Below are 27,717 nucleotides of genomic sequence, written 5' to 3' on the forward strand. Positions count from 1 at the left end.
GCCGAGATATGACCATTTAATGTTTTCGAGAAACTTACGTGTGGTTGTGGACATAGAAATAAAGGAAAGCATTGCATACTTTCGAGCTGGCCGCACAATAAGCTTGAGCCTATTAGAGTAGCTTTTCTAAAGCATACTTTTGGGCAACCCATAAAAATAACAATTCACAATAAACACATTGCAGCAAAATTTGATAGAATATTAAAATGGAAATAACTCGGCTAAATACAGTCCGATTTAGGAATGATATACCTCTTTCTACTCGTACGGATCCCGACCATCGATTGCTACCCAAAAATCCATATTCTAAGAGATTACCCAAAATGACCAAAAATACAGTGTAACCATCACGTTTTTCCGAAAAATGCCATTTTTCCGAATTCGAAAAAGGTGGATGGCATTCGATTCTATGGGCCTCCGCGAGAAACCCCTCCCTTTTTGACCGCAATCGGGCTTTATTTGGCCGAGATATGGCCATTTAAAGTTTTCGAAAAAATATCTTCACACGTCCGCGGGAGATATGTCGTTTCAAAACGACATAATCTCCGCCGCGCTAAAAACTTCATACGTCCGCCTGGAGATATGTCGTTTCAAAACGACATAATCTCCGCCGCTCTAAAAGCGTCATACGACCGCGCGGAGATATGACGTTTCAAAACGACAGTAAAAATGGAGAACGACATAATCTCGCCCTGATCAACGGCGGAGTTATGTCGTCTCAAAACGACATATCTCCGCCGTTGTCCGCCGTCCAGAGGCTGTTAACAGTGGTATGTTAACTAACAGTGACTTAGCAAAGAACTGTTAAGTAACACCTGCTTAACAGCGGCCTGTTAAAAAACTTGCAAGTCATCAATTTTGCAAAAAAATTTCTGTGCATCTACTTGCTGGTCATTTCTGTTCGCCTGGTATTTCAGCTGAATTTTGATTTGCAAAATGTGAGCCAACGGCCAAGGCCCAGTGAAGTGGAATTTTGTCACCGTTAAATTTTAAATCTTAATTTAATTGTGGATAATGCTTTCAAGCGAATTTTGCTGGGATTTGGAACTATTGGTTCCCCAGGACTCTATCAATGGTATAGTATAACCAAGGATATATGGGTCATCTAGGAACCGTAGAAAGAGCTATGGCTGAAAGAAAAAGCATACATGTTTGTGGACCATTTACGAGCGAATTTCGGTCGGATTTGGTCCTTTAGTTTCACCAGGACTATATCAATGGTATGGTATAATCAAGGATATATGGGTCATCTGGGAACCAGTTTATATTTTTTGTTCGTCGAGCAATGTGTAGTTCAGACATCATTTGTTTGTTTTTACAAATGAATATCCTTATTTTAAGACAAAGACAATTCGGCTATATGCTTGCAGATTTTTAAAGGATCGTTTGTTCAGTTTACAGATCATTCGATTAAAACTCAAGTTTCGCACAAGGACTAACATAGCCAAACATGCTTTTGTAAGATGTATTAATTGTTTATATGGTACTCGACCCTTCAGATCTTTTTGATTGCGTGCGAAACTGGCGATAAAGGATAACATAGTATAATTAAGAACTAGAAACATTGCATTATTAGATAAGTACATGCTGAGATTCATTCATACAATAGGAGAGGAGTATGAATTACATTAGAAACATATTTTGAGCAGTGATTGAGTTCGAGTTAGAGATGTCCTATTCACTATAGTATTAAATAATTAAGGATAATATAATATCCGCAGCGAACTTTAAATGCTTAAGACACAATTAGAAACAAATAATAAGGCCCAAAGGATGTTGGTAGGTATACGTATGCATATATAGCTCTATCTATATGCGCATCTTTTAGAGCTTAACTCCCTTCAGTTTGACAGCCGTGGTGTGGAGATCCCATTCCTGCTGCTGAAGCGCCTCGTATGCAGCGGACAGGCTGAGATTCGCCTCGGCGAGTATATTCTGCAGCTTAATCAGTTTAATGGACTTGTGAACATCCCAGTTGATGAACTCCAGGGCGCCCAGACAACGTGTCGGCGTGCTCTGTGTGGATCATAAAGAAAATACATTAGTTTAAATTAACGAAAGGAATTCAAGATTTGACTCACGTCCTTGCCCAGTACTTTGACCATGATGCGCACTTCATCCGAGTCGACGCCGCGTTCACAGCCGCGCGGCTTCTTGTCGGAAAACTCGAGCAAATCCTCACAACTAACAGAGTTGGAGTCGGCCAGGCGAGCCGCGGTCGCTGCAAAATATTCTGCCTCCGTTTGTGACTTGGACGCGGGCACATTGGCCAAAGATGCCGTCGTGTTGTTCGCATCTTTGCCATTAATGGAGTTGCGGATCATGGCCTGGTTGACGGAAGCCCGCACTTTTTTGAAGAGCGCATTGCCCGCCAACTCATTGTCCACGCTGCCCAAGCGGCGCGTGCTGATGTTCTCCAGAGGCGCATCTTCTGCAGCAGTGGTTGCTGCAGCCACCGCCGCCGCTGCTGCTGCTGCCACCGCGGAGGCTGCCGTTGGCGCCATCTCCTGAGGAACTGCTGCGGAGTCCAATGTGGTTGAGCTGCTGCTGGCGGCCAGCGGCTTGTCCAGATTGCGCAACTCATCGTCGTTGACATAGAGCCCCGAGATTTGGGCAGGTTCGAAGCCCACATCCTTGCTCTTGTTATAGTGTTCCTTCTGTATGGAGAAGTTGTAGAAGCCATCGGTCACGTCCGGCGATTGGAGCTCACCCTCCTTGCTCATGTCCGCCTCCAGTATGGACTCGAACTGCAACGAAGCGCTGTCTGTCAGCCCAGCTGCATCGGCAGGCGCCAGTTTGTCCAGGTTCTGGTAGGTATGCGCCGATGCTCCGCCTGCCAGGGCAGGCATGTTCTCATATTCTCTGGCCTCGGGCCGACGACGCACGCTACTGGAGCGCACGGCCGCCACCACCTCAATGGAACGCGCCTGCTGCTGCTGCTGTTGCTGTTGCGGCGATGCGTCGCCAGCTTTGCTGGCCGCCTCCTCGCCAAAGTCCGCCAGCTTGCTGAGAGTGCGCTGCACGCCGTTGGCCGGGATAATGAGCGGATATTTGCGGACGTGCCGCTTGGCGCTGGTCTTCACCTGTTTTTTGCCCTCGCGTGAAGGCAGTGGCAGCGGATTCGCCTCCTGCGGCTCTGGGAACTTGTAGCTGGCGTGTGTCATGTAGCTGGGACTCTCGCAGGATTCGTTAGGCCCCAGCGAGTTGCGATTCTCATCATTTGGCCGCTCCTCGTTCGCATGCTCGGCCCGGCGCACACGCAGAGCCGCGCCACGTGTGGGCAATGTCATGGGTCGCGGTGGCTGCAGCTGCTGCAAAGGACGGGCGCATTCCGCAGCAGCAACGGCTGGCTCCATGGCAAGGGCAGCGGCAGTGCCCGGATGACTCAGCTGACTGCCCAGGCGACGTGGCAGCGTCTTCGAGTTCATCAGCTCAAACTCGTCCGTGTCCATGTGGCGGAGCAGCGTTGCAGCCGGACTGGAGCCAATGTTCAGCATGCCCTTGCGCTCGATCAGGCTGTTGTAGGCCTCGCGACCCTCCTCGCCAATCAGGGACTGTGGGTCACGAAAAGGGATAGAGGAAAAAATAAAAATATGTAAATAAATAAAAACTAAATGAATATGTAAACAATAACAGAAAGTTCTTAACATAATAGAATAAATATTAGTAAATACGCGCCTAATAGAAAACAACTTTTGCAATTAAGATAAAATGTTAGCACTTAAAAAGTTAGTATAAACTTATTGCAATTAATATAAATGAATATAATCTATATTATATATAAATATAATAATATACAATTCCTCTCTGTTTTCTTTTGCTTTATTAAATCCCTTTAAATATACACAACGTTTTTGATTACCAATTGGATTTCCTGTTTGGTTCTTAGAATGCAAACTTTTAGATATTTTATCTTTTTGTTTTTGTTTTTTTTTTTTTTCTTCTTGAAATATGTATATATAATACTTGGAAAAAGATTTGTTTTTAGATTTAGATTTTAAATTTTAGTTTTTTAATTTTAGTTTAAGTTTAAGTTTAGGTTTTTTTGTTGTTGTTTGTGAAACGCTTCGAACGCATGCTTTAGAATATCATTTTTTGTAGTATAATATTTTAGTTTTCTTTTAGATATGAATATATATGAATTTGTAATTATATTAAAGTACGATTAATCTCGTATGTATATAAACTTTGTATATAAGTAATTTTGTGTTTGCTTCGTTTTCGGTTAGCTTTATCATTAAATGCACAGAATGCGACTGACAAATCGTTCAATTCAAATACATTATTCGAGTATCTAGTTCCCGATTGGAGCTCTATAAAAAAAATGTAGACGCTTGAAATTTGGACAAGCGCACAACTCGGTTTACTTCGAAGCAGCAAATACTCTTTCTCTCACAATACATTTCGTACATTTCCACATGGTATACGAATAGAGCTTTAATCAGTTTTATATAGTTAGTATATCAATTATATATAGTATAGTAAAAATGCAAGCGTAAGGATATGGCACATAATACACATTTGCATATGTACGAGTTTTTTTTCTTCTTCAACTTTTTGGTTTATATTATGTTGGAATTCTTTTGGGATGTTGTTTTCGGTGAAGGATTGTCAACGGTTGGTGTGCGTGTGTGTGTGTGTGTGCGTGTGATGACTGTTGTTATGTGTGTTGTTCTTGTTGTTCTCATTTTTTTTTATACCCTGTCATATTTTGGTGAGGTGTTGTCAGTGTCCTCTGTGTTTTAAATGGAATGCTAATACTGATATTCTTTTTCTTATCTACCTTTTCTTCATCTTGTCACGACCCTGACAACCAAGCTCTGTTTGCGGATGATAATATGATGATGTCTGAGGAATCTGTAGGAAATTGTTTTGTTTTTGTTGTTGCCAGCGTCGTTTCTGGAGTGCGTAGCCTTGTCTTGGAAGCCTTTCTGAGTTGAGCTCTATGCTAAGTGTTTTTCGAGTCTTTTTGCAATGCGTTATACCCTTGCAGTGACTATTTAAATTGTACTACATTTTACTTGTATGCTCTGAGGAAGACAGCTTGCATATAGTTATAGGGTATCTGTCAAGCTGATTGAACTATCTTATTCGGCGTGCTCCACACGAACTGATCTCTCGGTAATTCAATCGGACCACTATTTCATCTAATTCCCACAGGAATGGAAATCGAGTTTTAATTAATATATTAAATATCTGTCTGCTAGGGTATTTAATCTTCGAACAGCCGAAGCTTGCTGCTTGCTTGTCTTTATCTTTTTTTTTTTTTTTTTTTTTTTTTTTTTTTTTTTTTTTTTTTGAATATATTGCAGCTAGTTAATATTGCTTTAATGATTATTGAGCTGTTTAGTTTAATGGGGTTCCCCCTTTCGGCAGGGCCCTGAACTGGCTTTGGATATTGCTTATCTTTAATCTCAATTGAATTGAAATGTATCTGCATCTGTAAACTGTATCTGTATCTGTATCTGTTTCTGTGTAACTGTAACTGTAACTGCTTTTGTTAGCTATGCAAGTGCACATTACGCGTATTATTATCATCCGTTCTGAGAGGTCTTCCGTGTTTCCGAATAAGGCACTCTCCCAAATATTCAAATCCAAAATATATATATATGGTATATGTATAGACTAATAAATATTGGCTGTAAATATTTCTACAATTTACTCTTCGACACACCTGGCGACACACACCACACTACATCACACACACACGCACACACGCGCACGCGCACACACGCACACCACTTGGGGGCGGGGCGAGGCACTGCCCTAATCCGAGAGCACATGACCGAATAGTAAATTGAGAACATATTTCAGCATTTTCCTTAGTTATGGAGCCGGGCTGGGCGGAATGCGCGGCGCAACGAATTCACGTCGGAACTGAAACTCATCCCCGCTCTCCGTGCTGGATGAGGAGCTGCTGTCGCTTGAGTCATGAGCAGCTGTTACGAGGGGCACCAGGGGCAGCTGCTGAGGCTGTGCCAGTTGTTGCTGCTGCTGCTGCTGAAGCTGGAGCTGGCGCCAGTGCATTTCGTGCTGCTGCACCGCCGAGGCGTGTATCTTCTCGGGCCAGTGGAACTCTGTAGGTCGCTGCGGCTTTCCTGGCAGCTGCGTCTGGGCGCTGTTGGATAGCTGTCGCTCGTCCGGCGAGCTGCCCACAAAGTTAGTCGACGTGGGACTCTTGCCCGTGAGTCGACTTATGTCGAACTCGTGCAGCGTGGCGCCGCTCATGGGACGCGGCACCGCAGCCGTCGCAGTGCGGTAGGTGGCCACCGCGGAGGAGGCCGCCGAAGAGGAGCCCGAGCCGGAGCTAAGCTTCTGCGATTGCGTGGTTGCCAGCAGCGTATGCTGGGCCATTTGTGCCGTGTAATTGTTGCCCGGTCCGCGTCCGCCAAAATCATAGATGCGCTCATCATAGTGGAACTGCTCGTAGCCGGTGCCCGGTCGATGGAAGCTGCGCCTATTGCCGCCCAGGTTGTAGTGCGGCGCCGACTTGATGCTGGAGTTTGAGCCATACAGTTGCCGTGGCGATATGACGACCTCCCGTTCATCTTGGCAGGCGGACTGCACCTGTCGGCTAAGGCCCGCGCGACGCCGACGACTCAGCGAGTTGCTGGAGCTGGCAGCAACGCGGGCGCGTATATCACACTCGGAGCGCGCCAAGCTGGGCTTGCTGGGCTCCTCGTCACCGCTGGACGAGCTGCTCGAGTCGAGAGTCATGGGATTGTAGCTGAGCCGGCGCAAGGTGCGCGCGCGGATTGAGCGCGGCTTGTAGGAGGCGGAACGTCTGGGTAGCGGCGCCTGCTGCTGCTGCTGCAGCTGCTGGTGGACCTGCTGTTGGAGCAGTGGTTCCTGGCGAAAATGGCGCTGCTTGGCGTCCGACAGAACCGGTGAAATGGGCTGGAAGCTCTCATTAAAGGAGGTGGAGCGCTGGCGATAGCTCTTGGCAGCCGCTGCATAAACGGAGCTGTTGCTGGCATTCAGACAAGACTTGACGGGCGAGGCGCTGGCCAGCAGCTGCTTGGTGTGGCCATTGCCGAAGCGCTCGTAGCCGCTGCTCATGACCACCGGCGGCGCACTGTACAGCGTCTCGGTCTTCATGGGAAAGTAGCTCTCCTGGGGGCTATAGCTGCTCTTCTGGCTGCTGCGACGCGACAGCGATATGTTGGTGTCCCGCGAGGCAAAGCCCGTGTCTGGCGTGCTGCTGCGCTTGTCCTCGAGCAGCTTCTGCTCCGGCTGTTGGCTGTGCAGCTGCGCCTGGTTGTGCATATATTGCAGATGCTTGTCCAGGTGACTTGTTGCCGCATTGAAATCAAACATGGTCTGCACCCCGTTGCTGTAGCTGTAGACAGCTGACTTCAGGCTGCCGTTGGCACTGCTGATGCCATCGTCCAAGGAGCCCACCAGCTGCGGCAGCTGATCATTCAAAATGGTGTCGTTCGAGTCGCTCTTGTCCAGCTCCGTGTACGTGTGCATAAAGTCCAGATTGAGCGCCTTCAGAGTATTCTCAATGTCCATTATATTATCATTTATGCTCTTTGGCTCTCGCTCTCTCGACTCCTCGCTGTGGAGCTCCCTGTTCAGCGGACGGCTGAGTATCTCGCGTGACTTCTCAAAGAGAAAGTCGGAGCTCTCCTTGTCGAATATGGGTATGCGCAGCTCGGAGCTGTTCTTGATCTCGCTTAGAGAGCGAAACCGCTGCTTAATGTGTGTGAGGGGAAAACGAAACGGAACGAAAACGCAAAGAAAAACGAACGAATGGGCAACCAAAACAAAGCAAAGGGAATGAACGGAGCGCGCCAACACGAATGAAGAAGAAAGAGAGAGCAGAGTGTAGACAAAAAAGAGACTTCCAGATTAGCAACAGGCCACAACTGCAACATCTAGCCTAGCTCTACGTTAATCTAACTAAATACAAAACATAGTATCTGACTATATCGAGGCCATGCTCACCTGTATATCGGGTATGCTTTGCAGCTCCTCCGTAAAGTTCTTCTTCTTGGAGAAGGGCGAGGCATTGCCATGCGTAGGTGTTAGCGCAGAGCCGCCAGCAGCGCTACCCAGAACGCCACTTGACTTATCTCCGCCGCCGCCGCCGCTGCTCAAATGCGGAAAACGAAAGCTGAACTTGCGCTTGGGACTGTGCGTGGCTGGCGTATGATCAGATACCAAATCAATCATGGATCTGCACAAGAGAAAAACCAACTCAGTTATATATTACACTATAAAGATGAGACATCACTCACCTGGCGCTAATCTCGTTGGCAATTTCGATGGCATGATTCAGTATTTTCTCATCCTTGACCGAAATGGGCTTAACAGTGCCCGTCGCTGTCTTCTTTTTGGACAGCAGTCCATGTCCGTGTCCATGGCCATGCTTGTTTCCATTGCTGTCGCCAGTTTTGTGGCCAAACTTCGCCGACATCTCAACGAATTCGTTTTTTGTGTTCACATGATCAAAATCGGGCGACTTTGGCTGGCTACCAGAGGCGCCGCTGATTGATCCAAACATTGAGTTAATTTCGTCCAGCAGCGAGGGCCCGAAGTCAAGCTTATCGCCAGCGATCTCATCGTCGGATATCTCGTGATACTCGTGCGGATCGTCGGTCGTATTGCGTGAACTGGCGCGCCAGTTGGGTTCTGAGTGGATGCTCTTGCCATCGGCGCCATAGTTGTTGTTCTGTAGCGCATAGGCGAGCTGCTCCTCGTCTAGTTTGTGCGAGGCAAAGGGATTTGTGGAGCCGGTAAAGTCAAATGAGCTGTGCCCATTGCTGGGTATCAAGTTGGGCGTGTGCTCCGTGGAGGGAATAAATGTGGGATTCATTGAAGTGCCACCGCCTTCCGGAAAATAACCGCTAGCTGTTTGCAGCGAATCCGGACTGGTGGGCGTCGGCGGCAGCAGCAGCGGCGTCTGCTCTATATCCTCCGACGGCTTGTAGGGCGTCACAATCTGCTTGGGCACATGATTGTACTGCAAGAAGAAGCAAACATATTAATCTACGAATGACGCTGATGGGCGACTGTTTGGATTACATTTTGGGAGCTGCCGAGGAAGGCGATATCACCAAAGGTGGCGCCATCGATGCCCACGTGTCCGGTATGCTTAAAGTCATTCTGCGGCTTTGAAATCATTTCCGTGCGCAGCTTGCGCTTGCTTATGCGATGGTCGCCAACGCGACTGAAGGAATCACGATTGGAAGAGCAGGGCAGGCCCTCCAGGAATGCGACCGTGTTTGAGGGATTGAAGTATCCAGTCTTTCCAGTACCCAAAACGCCTTTCCAGAAAGGCGTGCCCGTATTGCGATCAAGCACGCTTATTATATCGCCCTGGCGATACAGCAGATGATCTTTTTTCGGCTCCACGCAGTTGACGACGGCCTTGAGCTGCTCGGGCTTCATATCGGGCAGCTGTTCATAGATTTCACTAAACTTGGGCCGCTTGGCCGCATCGTCCTGCCAGCACTTCATCATCAACGTGTAATACTCTCGGGGACAGCAGTCCGGCTGCTCGAGGCGCTGATAATTCGGTGCATCGATGGCCTCCAGTATCTGCAGACCTGTCAGTGCCGCCCAGGGCTGAAAGCCATAGGAGAACATCTCCCAGAGGCAAACGCCAAAGGCCCACACATCGGAAGCGTTGGTAAACCGCAAGTAGTTGATGCATTCGGGCGCACACCAGGCAATCGGCAGCTTTAGATTTACATTGAAGTTCGTCTTGTAGTAGTCCTTGCCCACACCCAGCGCACGCGACAGTCCAAAGTCCGAGATTTTCACCTTATCCTTACTAAATACCAGAATATTCCGTGCAGCCAAATCCCTGTGTATGAGTCGCTTCTGCTCCAGATAGCGCATGCCGTTGCAGATCTGCAGCGCGAACTCACAGAGCGTGGGTATTGTGAGAAAGCTGACACGCAACCCGGAATCCTTAAGGCACTCGAGTAAGGAACGAAGGTGCGCCAGTTCCGTAACAAGCATCAGCGAATCGGTTGCCAGAACCACGCCGTACAGGCGCACAATGTTCTCGTGCTCGATCGAATGCATTATGGCTGCCTCCTTGAGAAATTCCATGGGATTCGATTGCATGCGTTCGCGGCACAGGCACTTGATGGCCACTTGAATCTGTGCAGCACTCAACATTAATTACACAATTCAACCGGAAGAAGCCCTTAAGAAGGGTGGGAGGCCCGACTCACCCGCTCGCTGCCATTCGTCCAGACGCCCTGCTGCACAATGCCGAACTCCCCGATGCCCAGTTGCTTATTAACGCTAATCGAATCAGCTGGTATGATGTGCTTGTTGTTGGGCACCTTGCCGCCCGGTGAACTGCTGCCATTTCTCGTCGCTGTGGCGGTGGCTGCAGCGGCGCTGGTCTCGTTTGTTGTCTGCCCGGTTGCGCCGTCCTCACGCTTCACAATTGTGGCGGGCGCTTGGAGCAGGCGCTTAATTTTGCTGAGGTAACTGTGGGGGAAATGCTTTTCATAGAACTTGCGCAGTCTTCGAATTTCCGGCCGGGACAGGCCAATGAAACGTAAGTCCTCATCCGCTGCATATTTAAATTGAGCTGCATTTGTTATTTTTAATTCGTTTCTGCGTGACGGAAAATTGGGGTTGTAAAAATGTAAAATGAGTCACGTGGTTGGCTGAGCTCAGTATGCAGATCACAATTTACGACAAAGCCTAACTGTTCTTTCGCTTTTTTTTTCACTTCTACTTTTCACAATGGCGCCAATATGCTCATCGACACATATACTGTGTATATCGGTATTAAATTATGGCAATTAAAAAATACTAGTTACTAGTTCATCTTCACTTAAAAGCCCTGTTGGCATATGGGGAATTTCTGACTGCTCGCATTTTATTGTGATCAGCATACCAGCCATACTATGGTCAATTTAGGTCACACAACTCACTTGATGGCATTGTAGTACTGCTGCAGTTCGGACTCGGTAAGGAATTCATATAAATCAATTTGTGGGCACTCTGGAAGATACATATAAATATAAAAATAAATACGGCTATATAAATGCTTATTTAACTTAAGTATGCATGTGGTGTAGCAGACCAACGACCAACAGCTGCACTCCATAATATTGACTCTGTTTGTTTGCGTGTGTGGTATATGGGTATGGAGTGGTGCGTATGTGTGTGGGTGGTATGGATTTCTTCTACACCCACTAGCAAAGACGCCAACACATTCATTGGTTGCGGCGCCCTCATGTGGCAGCCTTAAAACATTTCCATTCTTTCATTTCAATATCTTTATCTTTCAGTCCCACCTCATCCAGTCCACACATATACACACACACTCATACACACGCACTAACACAAAATTCTGATTGCCGCTGCCTCAACCCGCAGCATTTGTCATTGTGTCGTGTTTTTGTTTGCCTTTGTAAAGGAAACACTGCAACACATGTATGTACACATTTGTGCATATGTATGTATTTCGTGTGTACACAGATTGCCTGATAATGTCTGTTAAAAACCTTTGGATTTGCAATTTGAGTCATCAGCGCGGCATTCGACATTCATTGAGATAATAAATTCCATGGAAACTGTCCACATCCGCTTGACTGTTTGTTATTGCAATTGCACCAACTGTGACGCATTTATTTGTTGTAAATATAGTTTTAAGGACCAACGGATTGATTGCACTGTAATTAAATTGTCATTGCTATCCCGCAGGATTTGCAGTTGTCCTTGAATTTGCAAAATAAAATCGATCGGTCAATACACACGCGTACACACACTGACACACACCGCACTCACATACGTGAACGGAAGCAATTACTACGTAGCAGACACAGTTTTTCCAGCATTGAAAACACTTGCATTTTCCAAGATCATATTCACTTTTCACTATCCTATGCTTTTCTTATGATTCGTTTACATTATTAGCACACTTTTTAACACATATTTGCACTTTTTAACTCAATCTTACCCATTTTATTTTTGCGTGTGCATTGTTTGGGAGTACTGCATCTTTACCAGTGTGAGCTCAAGCGTCTAGATTGAAAACACCACTTTGATTTTATAGAAATATACCAACTCAAGAATGCACCATTGGTAAGGTCACACTTTGCTGCTAATCCACAGTGCCATTTTGAGTTTAACATGTAAACAAATATTTTGTGGTGGCAGCTGTTAAGCTAAAAACAGCTGTGCACGCGCAAGAAACAACCAATTATAAACAAAAATGTACTTTGCAAATATTTCAGATAAAAAAGCACTTGAATTTTAAATTGAAAGCTGATCTTAATTAAATATATATATATATATACTATTTGCAATAAAACAAAGTGTGCACGCGCACGAAAAAAAAACAATTATAAACGAATTATTTTTGCAAATATATAAGAAAAACACACCTGTTTTGTTTTTAAATTGGAAGCATACTGAGTTCATGTACATTATATATAATTGATTACTTCATGGCTTGCAATAGAAATAAAACAGTGATAAGATTCAAATGTGAAATTGTAAAGGTTATTTTGCTAATTGCATAAAAACTGCCAACGATCACTTAAAACAAACGGAAGCCGCCTGGGAAGTAAGTGACAGCCATACGATCTATAACAGCTTTGGTATGCTCATATCCCAAAGCGCTGTTGATGGCAGCCATCTCCTCGAAGAGTTCCCGTGTGCGTTTATCCTCAATCATCTTCGTCACATATTTGTACATACGTCCGTAATGATTGTGCGCATAGGCATGCCATATGGCGAATTGGATGGCCTTGGTATCGGTCGCATCAATAAACTTAATGATATCCGTGTACACTTCGTTCAGATCGGCCAAATGATCCTTGAGATTGTCTTCGAGCACACACAGCTTGGCGAGTGCAATGCCCTTCTTGCTCAAGGCTTCGATGAGATTATTCTTCTGTTTGTCCATGTTGCTAAAATGTCATATTGATATGGATTGAAGCCCAGGATTCGCTTTCATCTACTTACGTCTTGATTTTGGCCGCATCTGGACGTGTGTCGTTCTTAATTCCATAGTAGGAGAGCAGGGCATCGGCATCAGTTTCTTTAATTACAATATCTGCAAGCTTTATAATGCGCTCCAAGGCAGAGTGCTGCTTCTGCTGATCCTCCTTTGGCTTATCCACGTTGGCGTTGTCACCCTCATTGTTTGAGTTCTGCTGGGCAGCTAAGAAGGCGAACGGCAGTTGGCTCTTCAGCTCGCTCGACTCGATGTTTTGGATCATCTGCAGATGTGCCGGAAGATGCTTGGGATGTGCAGCAATAACCTCGTTGTATATTTTTTCAGCCTTCTCCAGTTCTAAAATTATACGCAAAGTGAACAGCTGTACACACTTGGTGTCCATCGGAGTCCTGTACTTACCACACTTGGCAATGTGAGAGCATTGGAAATCTCGCAGGCTCTCGGCATAGTCGTCAGCGCTGGTCTTGCCCTTTTGGGGAGAACTGGGCGCACCACCGCCCCCGTTGGCGGGCACTTCGCTCTGCAGGGTTACACCATCACCGCCAGCTGAATTTGCAGCGCTTGTTGCTCCTTGGGGCGTGGCTGCTGCTTTCGGTTTGGCTCCATTGGCGGTGACAGCGGCGGCCGCCGCCGGGCTGGCATTATTAGCAGCAGCTCCATTGGCGGCGCCATTTGCGGGTGATTTCTTTTCGGCCGGATTCAGTATGTAGGTAAAGGGATGCAGGGCAATGCGACGGCCGCCCTCATCTTTCGGAAAGATTAGGTTGCCGGCCAGCCAGGCGCATTGCGCCGGCAAATTTGCCTTTGTGAGCTTCTCTTGAGCAATGGGTGCAATATAGAGCATTTTGGTGGTCTCACGCACCTTGGCAGATGTAATTTTGCGGCCACTGATAATACACTGATTGTAGCTGTCGTAAAAGTCGAACGAGAGCATATTGGCCAATTTGTAGGCTGCAATAAGATTGGCCTCCGAGATTTTCTCGAGCAACTCGCGCTTCTCGTGACGCACCTGCAGTCGCACCGTGTACTCGCCCTTCTCCAGCTTCGTAAAGAACGTGTGTGAATGCGCGTCGCCGGTGGCAACCAGCGTTTTGTTCACATCGAAAAGCATCCACATCTGCGACTCAAATTCGGCTTCATACAGCAAATCGTTAAACAATGGCGCATACAACGCCACTTCCGCTGCCTTCCCTACATTCAGATTGTAGACGAGAATATTTTGATAGACCTGCCTGCCCTCCGGTATGACATCGCGTGTCGCGCTCAATGGCGAAATCTTTGCCTCGGTGGGCTTGAGCACAACTGCGGCATTCTTGAGCTGCAGCAGTGGTTGAATCTCCTCCGACACCAACGCTCCAATCTCCAGCTTGTGTATGCCACGACCAGCGTGCATGACATCTAAAATAGCATAAAACATATAATGTAAGAGCAAATTAAACACTCCGTTTTGGGACCATATTTACATGCGTTGGGATTTAGGGCAGCCACGCCGTGAAACTCGAGGCTGTACTTCAAATGGCTCTGCCCATGATTCGACCAGTATTTGGCTATGCACAACTCTAGTATCCTGTTGGCCTGCAAGTAAGAGAGAATTTGAATAATTGGCTCGTTTATTTAATTGCTGCTCAACTTACCTTAACACGGAAGGTGGCCGTGGCCTCAAATTCCGAATTGACGCCAATTATCTTCATGGTTTCCAGTTTGCGGCACGATTGATTCGGCAGCAGCTGATTTGTGTGCAAGAAGAACTTTCCAATGTCGTTGCCCCGATTTGGATCAGTTATGCGCAGGCGCAGCACTAGAACGTATATAAAGGTTTATCAACTCATTATAGTTTTTGCATGGGCACACACCTGCCCAGGTGGCCTTGTCCGGCACCTGAATAAAGTCCCTTTGAATAGTATTGGGTTGAAACTCAACGCTCTTGTCGGCCCTATTTGAGGCAGGCTCGTAGATGGGAGTGTTTTGGTTATCTTCCAGCACATAGGGCTGCACCACAGTAACGGGTATCTCAAACAATGGACCCTTCTTTACGTTGTCCGTGTCGTAGGCGCGAACCCTGCATTTGTGAAGATATTATCAGTTAAAATACGGAATTCTAGATAGCACAAGCGGCAGCTACTTACACGGCACTGTGCACGCCTGGCTGCAAGCTAGTCGGATCAATTCTGACCACAATAGAGCGTACGCCGTAGCTGAGGTCCAGGAAAGAGCCGCACTGCACCCATGGCTGCGAGGGCAAGAGGCTAAGACGCACATTGAAATTGAACTTTTCCTTGGGATCTGCAGGTATTGCTCAGTTATTAGAAGATGAATTTAAAGATCACTTCAATTTACAACTTACCCACTTCCTTGTCGTTGAAAAAGACGGGCTCAATGTTGACGTTGAAGTCAACGAACTTGCGCTGCACGCCTTCGCGTAGATGAATGCCCTTAGCTTGATTGGTGCCCACGCGTACAGAGAAGCTGCGGCGAGGAGAGGAGGCAAAAACTATAGATTATACCAATGACCAGAAATAACACTTCTCACCGCAGCATGTTGTCCTTAGACTGGCAATGCTCAAGCAAATGCTCGAAAGCCTTCTCCACGTTTAGCAGTCCATGGCCTTGTGCGTAGGGATCCACATAGCCCAGTTTGGTAGCCGTCACGCTAATGGCGCGCTTAATACTATAGGGCGAATACTCAATGTTTTGCTGCTTCAGGCCAGAGATGAGCAAAGCCACTGCACCAGCAACGTGTGGTGCCGCCATGCTTGTGCCATTCATTAGCTGCGACTTGCTCATGGTAAACTGCGGCACGGATGTAATGGCTCCGCCGGGTGCGCACACCGTCACGCCCTGACCGCCATCGATGCAGGGATCGCGTGATGTCCATGTGTATACGTTGCCGGGCAGCTTCTCACGCATCGCATACTCTGCCTCCATCATCTGCGGCGAGACATAGGCCCCCACACCTATCAGACTGGGTTGACTGATGTCCGGCGGAGTGCCGACGGTGCTGAGCGCCGGTCCATGATTTCCCGCCGAGGCAACCCAGACGACGCCATACTTATTGACAATCTCGTTCATCAGCTCACCAATACGGCTGCAAAGACATAGTGTATAACAGTTGAAAAGTGCCAAGAATCCAAATATCTTATAACGCTGACTCTTTTGTTTTATCAACCTAAACAAATATGAGTGTTTATAGGAGCTTGTTTATCGAGTAAGAGATTTCGCAGCGAGACGAAAGTAAACACAGACAACAGTTCGGATCGAGACGTATTTGTGTAATGCAATACGTGTGGGATTGGGTAGTTTGTTGGGATGCAGGATTGGGTATGTCATTCGATTTACCTCGGAGCACTAATCTTGATTCTTCTGCGCTTTTTATCGACAGACGAATTGAGCTCTTCAAACAAGCTAAAATCACAATTGTAATGCTAGAATCTGCTACATGGTAGCTAGTGCTTACCCGGAGTTCGACCAGTTTGAGTGCTCGCCATAGCTCATGTTGATCACATCAATGCGTCGGCCCTCGCGGCACAGCTCCATGACCTTCGTAATGCCGCGCACGAGCGCCGTGCCCGTCTCCATAGAGCCCAAACGGCCGTCACCAATGGTAATGGACACAATCTTGGCATTAGGCGCCACACCATCAATGTCCCTGGACTTGTGATTGCCACTGGCAATCGATGCTACGTGCGTGCCATGCGGCGCTGCATGGAGACAAATAAAGACATGTAGCTATTGACGGAACAAGTTGTCTATTAAATTTGTGTACTTACAGCACATGCCCACCACTTCTAGCACGTTGCCATCGTCATGGACATTCACCGAAATCGAGAGGAAATCGTCGACATTCTTGGTCTCATGTGTTCTGGTGTATTCGCCAATCCGCAGTGCCTTCTCCAAGTCGCCCTGTTCTGTTGTATCTATGATGGTCAACCAGCCATTTTCGGTTGGAAAGAGCACGCAGTCATAGGAGGTCTTGACCTCGTTGTATAGCTTCTCATAAGTGTTTAGCATTTCCAACTCAAAATCTAGGTTCTCCTTAATTATCTTTTTGTCCCAGGGCAGCTTGGGCGTTTCTCCTACGAAATAGACAATGGCGTTAAGCGTGAATCAGTGGAATTGCCTATAACTTTACCTGGATTCTGAGATTCAAATTCAACTATCTTGCGACTGGCATTAGCTGTGGCCATCTTGTGTGGCTTGTCCCAGTTCTTCAGCTTTGCCTGAGCAACGATATTGTCGCGTACTTTTGCTGGCACTAAATCATTGAAGCTCTTTAGGCCCACGCGCACAGCGCGTTCCTTGTCTGTGTTAAGGGCCAACAGCTCCGCACTGAGCTTTAGTGAGCGACCCGACAGACCCTTGAAGGTGCCCTTCTCACTCGGCGTCACCTTCTTGCTCATGTCCACATCGCCGCAGCCCGAGCAATCAAAGCGCTCAATGACTTTCAGCGTTTTGCCATCGCAAAGCGTCTACAAAAGAAGTGGCAAATAAATGAAAAGGATATAAGAGAACTCATGACTGGCGGAAACTTACTTCAAGTCCGGTTGCACGTGGATCTACCCCGGAATCGAAGATAGCTATTGTTACATCTCGGCCATCGTAGTCCGGATACTTTTGTAAAAAGTTCAGCACGCCCGTTTCTGCTTTCGGTACCTGGCGAAATTGAGAAAATACTTTTTTTTATGCAAAGTCTATACCTATATGTATGTATACGTACCAATGCACCCGTGGGAAACGATGACTCGACAATGCCGCTTAAATCGCTTGCCATATTTTCTAATATTTTTTGTTCGCTGTTCTTGTCGTTTTTAATAATTTTTTGTATATCCTTCTTTTGGGTTTGATCGATGTGCACTTCAAAAATGATATCCTTTCTATCACGTGTTTGGTATGTCGACTGTTGTCTGCTTTCTAGCTTCGATGCACCTTTAATAAAATGATTTTGCGGTAATTCGTCTTCTCCTTTGCATACGTATGTATATTTGAGGGGGTGTGGCGTTGCCACACTTTACATGTTTCAGCTGCTCTGTTAACAGTGTAGCAACGCCAGCCAAGTGAATTATCGAAATGTAACTGCTTTACTTATGCCGCGAATTAACAGGTTGGTAACAAAAGAAAAAACACTAACATAATAACCAACATCTTACGACAACATATTAAAAGCAATAAAATGTGTTACACACTGACTTTAATTTCATGCAATAGCTGTTACGATTTCTGTTAGAGTATATCGATACATCGATAACTGACCAACCATAACAGCTGTCTGCCTCCGTCACTTAGCCGTATTTTTTTGTGGCAAAATATCATAATAATTTTGGTGTCTCAGTCAAAATGTGGTTTGAAATCATACCCAGCGCGGCTATCATCACCGTGGCTCTCTCTGTGCCCATATACGCAATGTACGGTCTGCAGAAGCTGACTCTGGGCAATGTAAGTGTCTGTTGCAGCAAAACAAAATTCTTATATAATATTCTCCGTTGATTTGGCACTAAACATAATTTATTAAACATGATTTAAACGCGCCACCAAAGTTGCCAAACGCATCTAAATTCTACTAAAACCGCTGCACACTTTCAACTGTTCTGCTTAATTTTGTAATTTATATGTAGGCCTATCGCCGCAATATGGATGAACGATTCGACCGTGTTATGTACCAGCGCGATTTCCGACTGACCAACAATCCCTACATTATGAACGTAAGTGATATCTCTAATTTTAGTTTCCTATGCATGCCAACTATTATCGACCTGTTTCATTTGTTTAACTATGTTGATCGAGTTTCATTTCATTGTTTGTAACATGTCACGTTCTTCATATAATCCCTATATTATTCATTATTCACTTCGTTATGCCAAGTTCACAAATTGTCCATGCCTATGTTTCCCCATTTAACCCTTACGTTGCACGAATTTCCTAACCAACCTCATAAGCTTCTCTTCAAATTATCAAAAATTGAGAATTCGTCTCATTATTTTACAGGGTCTCCATGCTATACCAGATGAGTCTAAAAAATAAAATGTAACGTAGTTGAAATTCTGTTAAGTTGAAATTCTGTTAAGCTTAAGTGCAAAAAGTGAATAAATTTACAGTACGAAATTGAAGTTATATCTTCTAGTTAGGGTTTGTTACAGGTCGCGCTCGTTTGGTAGTTTCGTAGAATCTAGTGTCTATTACCGATTGTTAAGCGCATTTCTTTACAGGGCCTGGAAGAGATTGAGGACGAAGAAGAAGATAAGAAGAAGGAAGAGAATAAGGAGGAAAAAGAGGATAAGAAAGATGAGAAGAAGAAACAAACCAAAGAGTAGTTAAAAAAAAAAAATTGACTATTTCAAATGATTTGTGACTTAAGCTAGATTGTAAACAACTAGAATAAACTCGAGGTTTGCCGCGCAACAAACAACCCTGTTCTTGTGCTCGTATGGAAAACCACCCCTGTGGGGACGCTTCCCCCAATTGGGTTGTCAACTTTTGTGGTATTCTGAAAAAGGCGTCGACAGAGGCGAGTGCCGAGCGCACAGTACGGCGTATAGAGTTCGATAAGCCTATATTTTTATTATCAAGTGCCGCCAGCATCGCAAAAAAGTGCTTCAGTTTTACTCAGAAAATAGATAACTTAAAAAATGCGTGAAATCTTGTTGAAGGGCGCCTAAAAAACGACCGTTAAAGTTTCGGCAAAGTGAAGCAAACAAAACGCAAAACGAAAGCTTCCTGCATAAGTATTTACATATACAGACACATACCTAAAGGGGAGGCAGCCATGGCGGCCGGGTTGGGGGCTGTCTGGGCTGGGGTCAGAGGTGGCCAAACTCTTATCTCTGTGCTTGTTGTTGTTGTTGCCGTTGCTATTTGCGTGTTATTGTTTACATGCGAAGCGAATGCCAACTCACTGAACGCCATCGACACGGAGGAGCCGGCGCGACGCCACCATCAGCGACACCACAGCACAGACTACGAGCGCGACCGCGAGCGGGAGCGGGAGGAGAAGGGCTACTGTGCACCGTATAATGGCAAAGTGTGCAAGCAGTTCATTAGCGGCCCCGTGTGGTACAGTCTGGAGGATCCAACTGGCGGCTGGCACAACGAGCAGATTACCACAGCGCTCTGGGAGGAGCTAATTGTCGACCTGACGGGCCTGTGCCGTGAGGCAGCTGAGGTAGTATCACATGTCGCACGCATCTTCAAGAAACTAACTTTTCTTGCCTTACAGAAAATGCTTTGTGCCTATGCGTTTCCACGTTGCCATGTCGAGAACGGACGCACCATCAAGGCGCCGCTCTGCTTCGAGGATTGCCAGGCCACGCATCTGCAGTTCTGCTACAACGACTGGGTATTGATTGAGGAGAAGAGGGAGCGCAACATGTTCCTCAAGAGTAGGGCTCACTTCAGGCTACCCAATTGCACGGCGCTGCCGCATTATGATGCCAGCATGCGGCGTTCCAGCTGCTCGTACATAGGCCTCGCCGAAATCAAGGAGTCGGAGGTCAGCTGTGAGTATAAACAGCAATGGATTCGCTTATCACAGGCACTAATCTTGCGTCCCTGCAGATGACTGTCGCAATGGCAACGGGCGCTACTATCTGGGCACTATGAATGTAACCAAGTCGGGCATACCCTGCCAGCGCTGGGATACACAGCATCCGCACAAGCACATACAACCGCCGCTGGTCTTTGCACAGCTAACCGAGGGCGAGAACTACTGTCGCAATGCCGGCGGCGAGGAGCCGGCGCCTTGGTGCTACACCCTGGACGAATCTGTGCGCTGGCAACACTGCGATATACCCCTTTGCCGTAGGTTTACTTTGCATATCCAACCCATAGCTATATCTAAGTGCATTCCTTTCACTTGCAGCTGACTATGTGGATCCCAATGCCAAGGATCTGAACACACCCATTAAGATGGAGGAGTTTTTTACGCCCTCGATGATATTCCTGCTGGCAGGCATCGGCTTCATTGGCATTGTGGCATTGCATCTGATCATATTGTTGGCTTACAAACTGTCCAAGCACAAGGATTATTCGCAGCCGTCGCAGGCAGCGCACGGGGAATGCAACGCCTCCGTGCGCGGTGATTGCAATCTGTCCGCCAGTCGGGAGACCCTCGGCTCGACGGGCTTTGCTCCTACTAGCCTCAAGTGCGGCACCATACGCAGCACTGCGACCATACACAGCAATTGCGTCATGCTGACGACCACAGCAGCGGTGCAGGAGCCCAAGACAAAGCTAAATGCACGCCTGGAGAAGCTGGAGTATCCACGTGGCGAGATTGTCTATGTACGCTCGCTGGGCCAGGGCGCCTTTGGGCGCGTCTTTCAGGCCAAGGCGCCGGGTCTGGTTCCGGGCAACGAAGACTTGCTGGTGGCCGTCAAGATGCTGAAGGATGATGCCAGCGAACAAATGCAAACGGACTTTGAGCGCGAGGCCTGCCTGCTGGCCGAGTTCGATCATTCCAACATTGTAAAGCTGCTGGGAGTCTGTGCCCTGGGCCGACCCATGTGTCTGCTGTTCGAGTACATGTCACCAGGGGATTTGAGCGAATTCCTGCGCGCCTGCTCGCCGTATGCGACTCATCAGGTGCAGACACGCAATCGGCAGCAGCTGGATGAGCTGCAGCTGCTTCATATGGCCTCGGATGTCGCCTCCGGCATGCTGTACCTGGCCGAGCGCAAGTTTGTGCATCGCGACTTGGCCACGCGCAACTGCCTCATCAATGAGCACATGACCGTCAAGATAGCGGACTTCGGACTCTCGCACAAGATCTATCTGCAGGACTACTACAAGGGCGATGAGAACGATGTCATACCCATACGCTGGATGCCCATTGAGAGCATTCTGTACAACAAGTTCTCGCTGGAATCGGACGTGTGGGCTTTTGGTATCTGCCTGTGGGAGATCTTTTCCTTTGCGCTGCAGCCCTACTTTGGCCTCACGCACGCCGAGGTCATCAAGTACATCAAGGAGGGCAACGTGCTCGGCTGCCCGGACAACACACCGCTCTCCGTTTACGCTCTGATGCGGCGCTGCTGGAACAGCAAGCCCAGCGAACGGCCTGGCTTCGCGGAAATCAATCACTGCATCCAGCACAGCATTGCTGAGAGCGAGTGCAAGGCGATGCTCTAAGCTGCATCCCACCACGATTCTGCTGGCCAGCAAATATAAATCGAAATTATTCCGTCACTGTTTCAGACATTCTCAACGAATCCGTATCCGTAATCCAAATGCTCTCCAAGCTGTCTTCCGGAGCAGACGCACAAATTACACACACATATAAGTCTTAGTCATTTCTCGTTTTGTTTTTATATTCCTTGGAACTATTCCTGAGGACTTTACTTTTGTAGCTTGTAATTTTCAAAGCTGTTTTCTCCTGATTTCATGTCTGACGTTATCCTTTTGCTAGTTATTTAATGGCACTTTGTATCTCTACTTGCAAATATTATAATTACTATGATAATTTATGATATAATATTATGATTATTATCATAATGATATTACTTTTTACAACGAATGCATCAAGTCAGCCATTTTATTGGTACTCGTACTCATATCTAGTCCGTAGACAAAATATGTTTAATAATATATATATACGTATATATATATAGAGATTGAATGCCAATCGGTTTTTATTAGACTTAAGCTCAAGTGCACCGGGGAGCCGGTGTGCTATACTCGGTATTTATCACTAGGGAGCGGTCCGTACTACCCATTCTTGGAAACGAATCACAACAAACACCGAAGACCATCAAACAATAAGGAATATGATATATAAAATATTTAGAGAACTGTCTACAGCCTCAATTTCTTAGGACATTTACATAATAATCTTTGTAACTGAAATGTTGATGTAATTTGTATAATATATACCTTTCATAATCAAAAAAACAAAACAAAAGCCCTCTTCTCTTTGATTTTTCTATCAGCAATAATAACCGTCGTAGTCATACGAATATGGACGGCGACATGGATATGGCACAGGAACGGGCAGCGGCAGAACGCCGAGTCCCAAGCCACCGTAGCCATAGGATCGATAGCCTCCATAACCATAGCCGCCGTATGGACGGCCATAACCACCGTATGGTCGCCCATAGCCACCTCTTGGTGGTCCGCCAAAGCCGCCAGGCCGTCCACCTCCGAAACCGCCAGGACGACCGCCTCCAAAGCCGCCAGGACGACCGCCTCCAAATCCGCCAGGTCTTCCTCCGCTACGCCCACCACCAAAGCCACCGCCACGCCCACCGCCAAAGCCACCGCCTCGACCTCCACCGCCGTGTCCTCCGCCTCCACCGCCGTGTCCTCCGCCACCACCGCCTCCTCCTCCTCCTCCTCGCGCCAACGCCATCTCCAGCCTATTGAGAAGCAATGCGAACAGCAACAATATCCACAATTTCGACATGTTTATAACTGTTCCTACGCGTTTCGTTCTCGTACTGCGACTAAAATTATTTCTCTTAATTTGTGGATGGGCAGGTTCTAGGTGCATATACGAAATTAATTAGAGTATTCATAATAATTGGCGGGGAGTGAACTCTGCTGGCCAGGAATCACCCATATCGTGCTCAAATATTAAATTTCGCATATTTATATTTGTTTCGCAAAGCAAAACAAAGCTCTACTTTGCGATATCACAGCAACCTAAGGCCTAAAATCTATACAATAGACTCAATATATGATACTTAAACAATCAGTTATATAGTTATATATAAATATAAAGAAAGGCATTGAATCAGTGCAGTTTGGGGCAGTTGGTGTTTTTGCTGAGCACAAGTCGCTCCGGGTCGAGGGACAGTCGCTTTAGCACATCGTAGATTTTCTCGCGAATCTCCACAACAAAGTCCGTCTCGCGTCCCAGTATCCAGATCTGGTCGGCATAGCCAAGGGAGCCGATGCTGCCGCAAGACCACAATATGGCATAGTTATCGTAGTCCGTATAGAGCACCTGGTATTTGCCAGAGCCGGGTAATAGACGGGCAATCACCTCCGGGAAACGCGTGTTGAACTAAGATTTCACATAGTCAGTATGTTGTCCAGGACGAGATGATGTCCATGATGATATAACCCCCACCCAAATGAGAAATGAAATGAAAAACGCTAGACATACCTTAAAGTCCATTATGGAGGATTTGCTGTTCTCTGGCGTGGCATAGCCCAGATTAACATTTGGATTACCAGTGCTAAGGGAAATGCATATAAAATAATATAATAATAACTAAAATAGGCGAATCTCTCGACTTACATGCGATTGACTGTTTTGATGGCCACCTCCAGCTTAAAATTGTTGAACTTCGACAGCTCCGCCTTGCTGTAGGGCTGGAACTCAAAGGTGGTGCAGCCCGAGGCAATTTCTGGCAAATAAAATGAGCGCTCCACCTCGAACCAATGGCCCAGCACCTGAAATAGTTTAAATCCAAATTGGATGCAGGCATTAGAAATAAGTTCAATAAGATTTGCGGCCTGCGTTTCTCTTTGGGGCGATGAGTAAGCACTTAACTGGGTTACTATTATACAAAAAAAGAGAAGCAGAAAATAAAAAAACAACAACTGCCTCCACTCCCTGCGTAAAACATAAACATTTCAAGAGTTTTTATTTATCGTTAAACTGGTTTCAGTGCTGGCAGCGCTTAAATATTGCCCAGTAGCCGATTCCACTGATAACTGCCAGCTGGTAGATTGCGGCTGGTGGCTGGTAGCTATCATAAAGCCCTCAGTGGATAATTATTCTTGGGATCGAGGTCTTTGCCCCCCTAAGCGAACCATGTCAAGCTGAATTCACGCTTATCAGCAGCTCAATTGGAAGCGACAACTTATCCAATTAATAGCTGCCCGCAGCGAGATAAGAGCTGCTGCAGTCTCCAAGCATAGCTGGTGCTGGATACGTGACACGAAGCACGCGCGATCTGCTTCGAAAGAATTGATGTGGCAAGTAGAAGGAAGTTGCAAGCAGGTTGTAAATTTAACATTTAGATTTGAAAATAACTTTCTCGAAAGATTCTTTGCTCTTCTTTATACTTGATAATCGAAGTTTTTGATGTGGCAAGTAAAAGGGAGTTGCAAGCAGGTTGTAAATTTAACATTTCGATTTGAAAATAACTTTTCGAAAGATTCTTTACTCTACTTTATACTTTATAATCGAAGGCTTTGATGTGGCAAGCAGCATGGTGTTACATGAAGCTTGTAAATTTAACATTTAGATTTGAAAATGAGTTTCAAGAGATTCTTTAATTTACTTTACATGTGACACGAAGCAGGCACGATCTACCTAGAAGGGATTGATGTGGCAAGCAGAAGGGAGTTACAAGCAGTTACAAGCAGGTAAATTTAACATGTAGACTTAAAAGTAACTTTCGAGAGATTCTTTACTTTATTTGACTTTACTTTTCGAAAGAGCTCTAATCGTTTTAGTTCAGCTTCAGCTTTATCTACCTTAAATATTCTTCAGTCGCAGTCTAAAACGCGATCATCTCTAAGAGCTACGCTTTGTTCGTAGCTCTCACTCGCTTATTATGCTGTGGCTATGGTAATTTGTTTATTTTGCGCGAATGGAACTCCGAGTGATTTCAAGGCGGTCAAGTGAATGCGTTTATATGCAAGTCCCCCTCCCCTCTTATGATTAATGTAATTGGGCAGCTAAATTGATTAAGGCAATTTTCTAGTTTGTTCAGCTAAAAAAAAAAAATTAACAGCAGCAACGAGAAGATCTCTTTGATCTTTGCTCTCATTGTTGTTGTCCTTGGCGTGCCAATGAAGCCGTCGGCTTGGACATGGTCTCAAGTAGTTCGCTTGATGGCTTCTTGAATATGTTAAAGAAGTGGATTGTTTGCCATTGGTGACTACGAGGCGAACAAATATAGATATAGATATATGTATGTGCCTAAAAAGTTTATTAAGTTTTTTATATCTGCTTTGCTCTAAACTGGTTTGCACTTTTACATTGTTGCAGACCCCAAATTGGCTCAAGTTCATCTTTATGCACAATCTATAAAAAATAATAATAAAAAAAAAACAATGCTCCGGCCGACGCCTTGTACTAATTAATGGAAAATTTCACAGCTTTTTGTTGTTTATAGTAGTGCCAAAAATTGATATATGTATTAAGTTTTATTGTTGTAGTCCATTTGGACTGGGGGATTGCATGCACAGTGGAACTTACTCGACTCATATTGAACTTTGGCATCGATGGATACTTCGGGCAACGTCCAAATCCATAGGCATTCGCCTGCTCCACGAATGTCAACAATAAAACTGACGACAATAGCGAAAATCGCCAAATTGTGCTCAACATGCGTTCGCTCATTTTGTAAGCGAAATAATTAACGCGTATTGGCTTAAGGATTGGCACAGTTTCTCCGGCAATTTGAATATGCTGCGTCTGTTCTGTATAGAATGTTTAATTTATGGCCGATTCACTTGGTTATGCGCAGCGGAACTTCCGATTTGGATGTCAGTTGGCCAATGAACGCGGGAGTTGGAATTTAGTTTCCGCCAAGCGATGCGCTGGGTCCAGTTTTGTTTTGCTTTTGTTGCTTGTAATTGTTATTGTTGTTATTGATGTTGTTGTTGTTGCTCGATGTACCTATTAATATTCCGTAGAAGAAATGTGCGATAATAAAAACGTGCTGCTCTATGCTCGAGTCATGCTGGACTTTGGCTGCGTTCACTGCTTCGGCAAGTGCAACAAAAATATAAAGAGTGAAAATGAAACACACGCACACACACACACACCCATACACATACAAATATTGCTAACTAGGTTGGCTCGTGCCTGGCTAGGCGTTACGTAAAAGAAAATCCAAAACAAACTCCAAACCAAACCAGACCAGACCAGACCAGACCCCAGGCATAGGCTCAGCGATGCGAAGCGTAGCGAACCGGCTGCCGCATAGATCCCGCACATCGAGCCCGTTGCAAGTGGCAAGTCCATGCGGAATGCAACTGCAACTAGTTGGTGGCAATCCAGTGAATAGGCATTTGTGTGCAGCACGCAACTGTTGCGCATTCATTCATAAACAAAAGTAAAAGGTCTAATAAAGGAAGTTGACTGTAGCTGCAAATGTGTCATGCAGCTTGTTTTCATTGCAAACCAGCTGCTATTGAACAACAAATGCAATTGAATTGGCCCAAGTTCAAGTCAACTGTAACAACTACAATTGGCCAAACATAAAAGAAATTCCACAATTTTCACATGCCAAATGAAGGAAGTTTGTTTAGAGACTGCGTTTTGTATTTTGTAACAATTAACGCATTGAAAACCAGGCAATGAAAATCGGCAATTGGCCAACCGAACGACAAATTTAACATCCAAACACACGAGAGAGAAAAAAAAGTGTTAATTCTGCAGACAGACAATAAACAAAAAACGCAAAAACGAATCATTCAATTACATATACTCAAAATAGTTGCCTGGCACTGTTCAGACGCCAAGGCAATTGCAAAATTATGCTGCTTTTGTCGTTTTTTTTTTTTTTAATATTTCAATTGACTTTAATAGTCGTAGTTGTTGTCTGCGTCTTGTTGTACAATGCTTTAGTTGTTATCTCTTTGTTTACATGTTTGACTGCGCGTTCTTTGGCATTTGTTCGTTATATCCCGTGCTAGAAAGTCTATTTTTAAATTTTTGTTGCGTCCACTGACTTTCTTCTACAACCACACCACACGACCGTTGAAAACGTACTGACTGATGTTTATCGTAATGACATTTGAATTAACATCAGTGTGACCGTCGTAGCTAAAGATAATTTTACCGATTAACGACAGGGCACACACTGGCAGAAAAATCGATAGCA

General features: G+C 45.8%; 5 protein-coding genes across 9 annotated transcripts; 2 read left to right on the forward strand and 3 right to left on the reverse strand.

The window, feature by feature from the left end:
• Positions 1-1,257: 1,257 nt before the first annotated feature.
• On the reverse strand, positions 1,258-12,187 carry LOC115761107 (activated Cdc42 kinase-like). Of its 2 annotated transcripts, XM_030702736.1 has the most exons (8): positions 11,939-12,187; positions 10,908-10,977; positions 10,191-10,584; positions 9,031-10,116; positions 8,244-8,968; positions 7,951-8,182; positions 2,082-3,554; positions 1,258-2,016 (listed from the first exon to the last, which is right to left on the reverse strand). In XM_030702736.1, the coding sequence occupies exons 1-8, from the start codon at positions 11,940-11,942 to the stop codon at positions 1,825-1,827; spliced, it is 4,176 nt and encodes a 1,391-aa protein (XP_030558596.1). In that variant the 5' UTR covers positions 11,943-12,187; the 3' UTR covers positions 1,258-1,824. The 2 variants fall into 2 exon arrangements, with proteins under 2 accessions (XP_030558596.1, XP_030558595.1); XM_030702735.1 differs by lacking the exons at positions 1,258-2,016; positions 2,082-3,554 and adding an exon at positions 4,188-7,695.
• A 150-nt stretch (positions 12,188-12,337) lies between these two features.
• Positions 12,338-18,074, reverse strand: LOC115761110 (tripeptidyl-peptidase 2). The gene is made up of 14 exons (XM_030702738.1): positions 17,658-18,074; positions 17,474-17,593; positions 17,073-17,409; positions 16,711-17,016; positions 16,398-16,641; positions 15,474-16,028; positions 15,288-15,409; positions 15,070-15,226; positions 14,797-15,002; positions 14,578-14,741; positions 14,407-14,518; positions 13,343-14,341; positions 12,949-13,279; positions 12,338-12,893 (listed from the first exon to the last, which is right to left on the reverse strand). The coding sequence occupies exons 1-14, from the start codon at positions 17,709-17,711 to the stop codon at positions 12,521-12,523; spliced, it is 4,080 nt and encodes a 1,359-aa protein (XP_030558598.1). The 5' UTR covers positions 17,712-18,074; the 3' UTR covers positions 12,338-12,520.
• A 118-nt stretch (positions 18,075-18,192) lies between these two features.
• Positions 18,193-19,340, forward strand: LOC115761113. Of its 2 annotated transcripts, none has more exons than XM_030702743.1 (3): positions 18,193-18,373; positions 18,553-18,639; positions 19,144-19,340. In XM_030702743.1, exons 1-3 carry the CDS (start codon positions 18,275-18,277, stop codon positions 19,246-19,248), a joined length of 291 nt encoding a protein of 96 aa, XP_030558603.1. In that variant the 5' UTR covers positions 18,193-18,274; the 3' UTR covers positions 19,249-19,340. The 2 variants fall into 2 exon arrangements, with proteins under 2 accessions (XP_030558603.1, XP_030558604.1); XM_030702744.1 differs by lacking the exon at positions 19,144-19,340 and adding an exon at positions 18,923-18,960 and having other exon boundaries at positions 18,202-18,373.
• A 54-nt stretch (positions 19,341-19,394) lies between these two features.
• LOC115761112 (tyrosine-protein kinase transmembrane receptor Ror2) lies at positions 19,395-22,142 on the forward strand. Its single transcript, XM_030702742.1, has 4 exons — positions 19,395-20,096; positions 20,151-20,430; positions 20,489-20,731; positions 20,793-22,142. Exons 1-4 carry the CDS (start codon positions 19,701-19,703, stop codon positions 22,058-22,060), a joined length of 2,187 nt encoding a protein of 728 aa, XP_030558602.1. The 5' UTR covers positions 19,395-19,700; the 3' UTR covers positions 22,061-22,142.
• A 1,363-nt stretch (positions 22,143-23,505) lies between these two features.
• Positions 23,506-27,591, reverse strand: LOC115760520 (apolipoprotein D). Of its 3 annotated transcripts, none has more exons than XM_030701890.1 (5): positions 27,481-27,591; positions 26,085-26,507; positions 24,171-24,325; positions 24,036-24,108; positions 23,506-23,933 (listed from the first exon to the last, which is right to left on the reverse strand). In XM_030701890.1, exons 2-5 carry the CDS (start codon positions 26,226-26,228, stop codon positions 23,661-23,663), a joined length of 645 nt encoding a protein of 214 aa, XP_030557750.1. In that variant the 5' UTR covers positions 26,229-26,507; positions 27,481-27,591; the 3' UTR covers positions 23,506-23,660. The 3 variants fall into 3 exon arrangements, with proteins under 3 accessions (XP_030557750.1, XP_030557749.1, XP_030557748.1); XM_030701889.1 differs by having other exon boundaries at positions 26,085-26,591; XM_030701888.1 differs by lacking the exon at positions 27,481-27,591 and adding an exon at positions 27,316-27,390.
• Between the last annotated feature and the right edge of the window lie 126 nt (positions 27,592-27,717).

The sequence above is a fragment of the Drosophila novamexicana genome, unplaced genomic scaffold (genome assembly GCF_003285875.2).
Source record: "Drosophila novamexicana strain 15010-1031.04,08,12 unplaced genomic scaffold, DnovRS2.1 tig00000462-arrow-pilon, whole genome shotgun sequence".
Classification (NCBI taxonomy): domain Eukaryota; kingdom Metazoa; phylum Arthropoda; class Insecta; order Diptera; family Drosophilidae; genus Drosophila; species Drosophila novamexicana.

Bases quoted from the DNA above. Each gene is read 5' to 3' on its own strand.
- LOC115761113 (XM_030702743.1), top strand. From the start codon at position 18,275: ATGTGGTTTGAAATCATACCCAGCGCGGCTATCATCACCGTGGCTCTC. The intron at 18,374-18,552 runs GTAAGTGTCTGT...ATTTATATGTAG, and splicing joins AGAAGCTGACTCTGGGCAAT to GCCTATCGCCGCAATATGGA. The intron at 18,640-19,143 runs GTAAGTGATATC...ATTTCTTTACAG, and splicing joins ACAATCCCTACATTATGAAC to GGCCTGGAAGAGATTGAGGA.
- LOC115761110 (XM_030702738.1), bottom strand. From the start codon at position 17,711: ATGGCAAGCGATTTAAGCGGCATTGTCGAGTCATCGTTTCCCACGGGT. The intron at 17,410-17,473 runs GTAAGTTTCCGC...CTTCTTTTGTAG, and splicing joins CACGTGCAACCGGACTTGAA to ACGCTTTGCGATGGCAAAAC. The intron at 16,642-16,710 runs GTAAGTACACAA...GTCTCCATGCAG, and splicing joins AGAAGTGGTGGGCATGTGCT to CGCCGCATGGCACGCACGTA.
- LOC115760520 (XM_030701890.1), bottom strand. From the start codon at position 26,228: ATGAGCGAACGCATGTTGAGCACAATTTGGCGATTTTCGCTATTGTCG. The intron at 24,326-26,084 runs GTAAGTTCCACT...AAACTATTTCAG, and splicing joins CAAAGTTCAATATGAGTCGA to GTGCTGGGCCATTGGTTCGA. The intron at 23,934-24,035 runs GTATGTCTAGCG...GTGAAATCTTAG, and splicing joins CCTCCATAATGGACTTTAAG to TTCAACACGCGTTTCCCGGA.
- LOC115761112 (XM_030702742.1), top strand. From the start codon at position 19,701: ATGGCGGCCGGGTTGGGGGCTGTCTGGGCTGGGGTCAGAGGTGGCCAA. The intron at 20,097-20,150 runs GTAGTATCACAT...CTTGCCTTACAG, and splicing joins TGTGCCGTGAGGCAGCTGAG to AAAATGCTTTGTGCCTATGC. The intron at 20,431-20,488 runs GTGAGTATAAAC...GCGTCCCTGCAG, and splicing joins CAAGGAGTCGGAGGTCAGCT to ATGACTGTCGCAATGGCAAC.
- LOC115761107 (XM_030702735.1), bottom strand. The intron at 10,585-10,907 runs GTGAGTTGTGTG...TCCGTCACGCAG, and splicing joins CAGTACTACAATGCCATCAA to AAACGAATTAAAAATAACAA. The intron at 8,969-9,030 runs GTAATCCAAACA...TTCTTCTTGCAG, and splicing joins TCCTCGGCAGCTCCCAAAAT to TACAATCATGTGCCCAAGCA.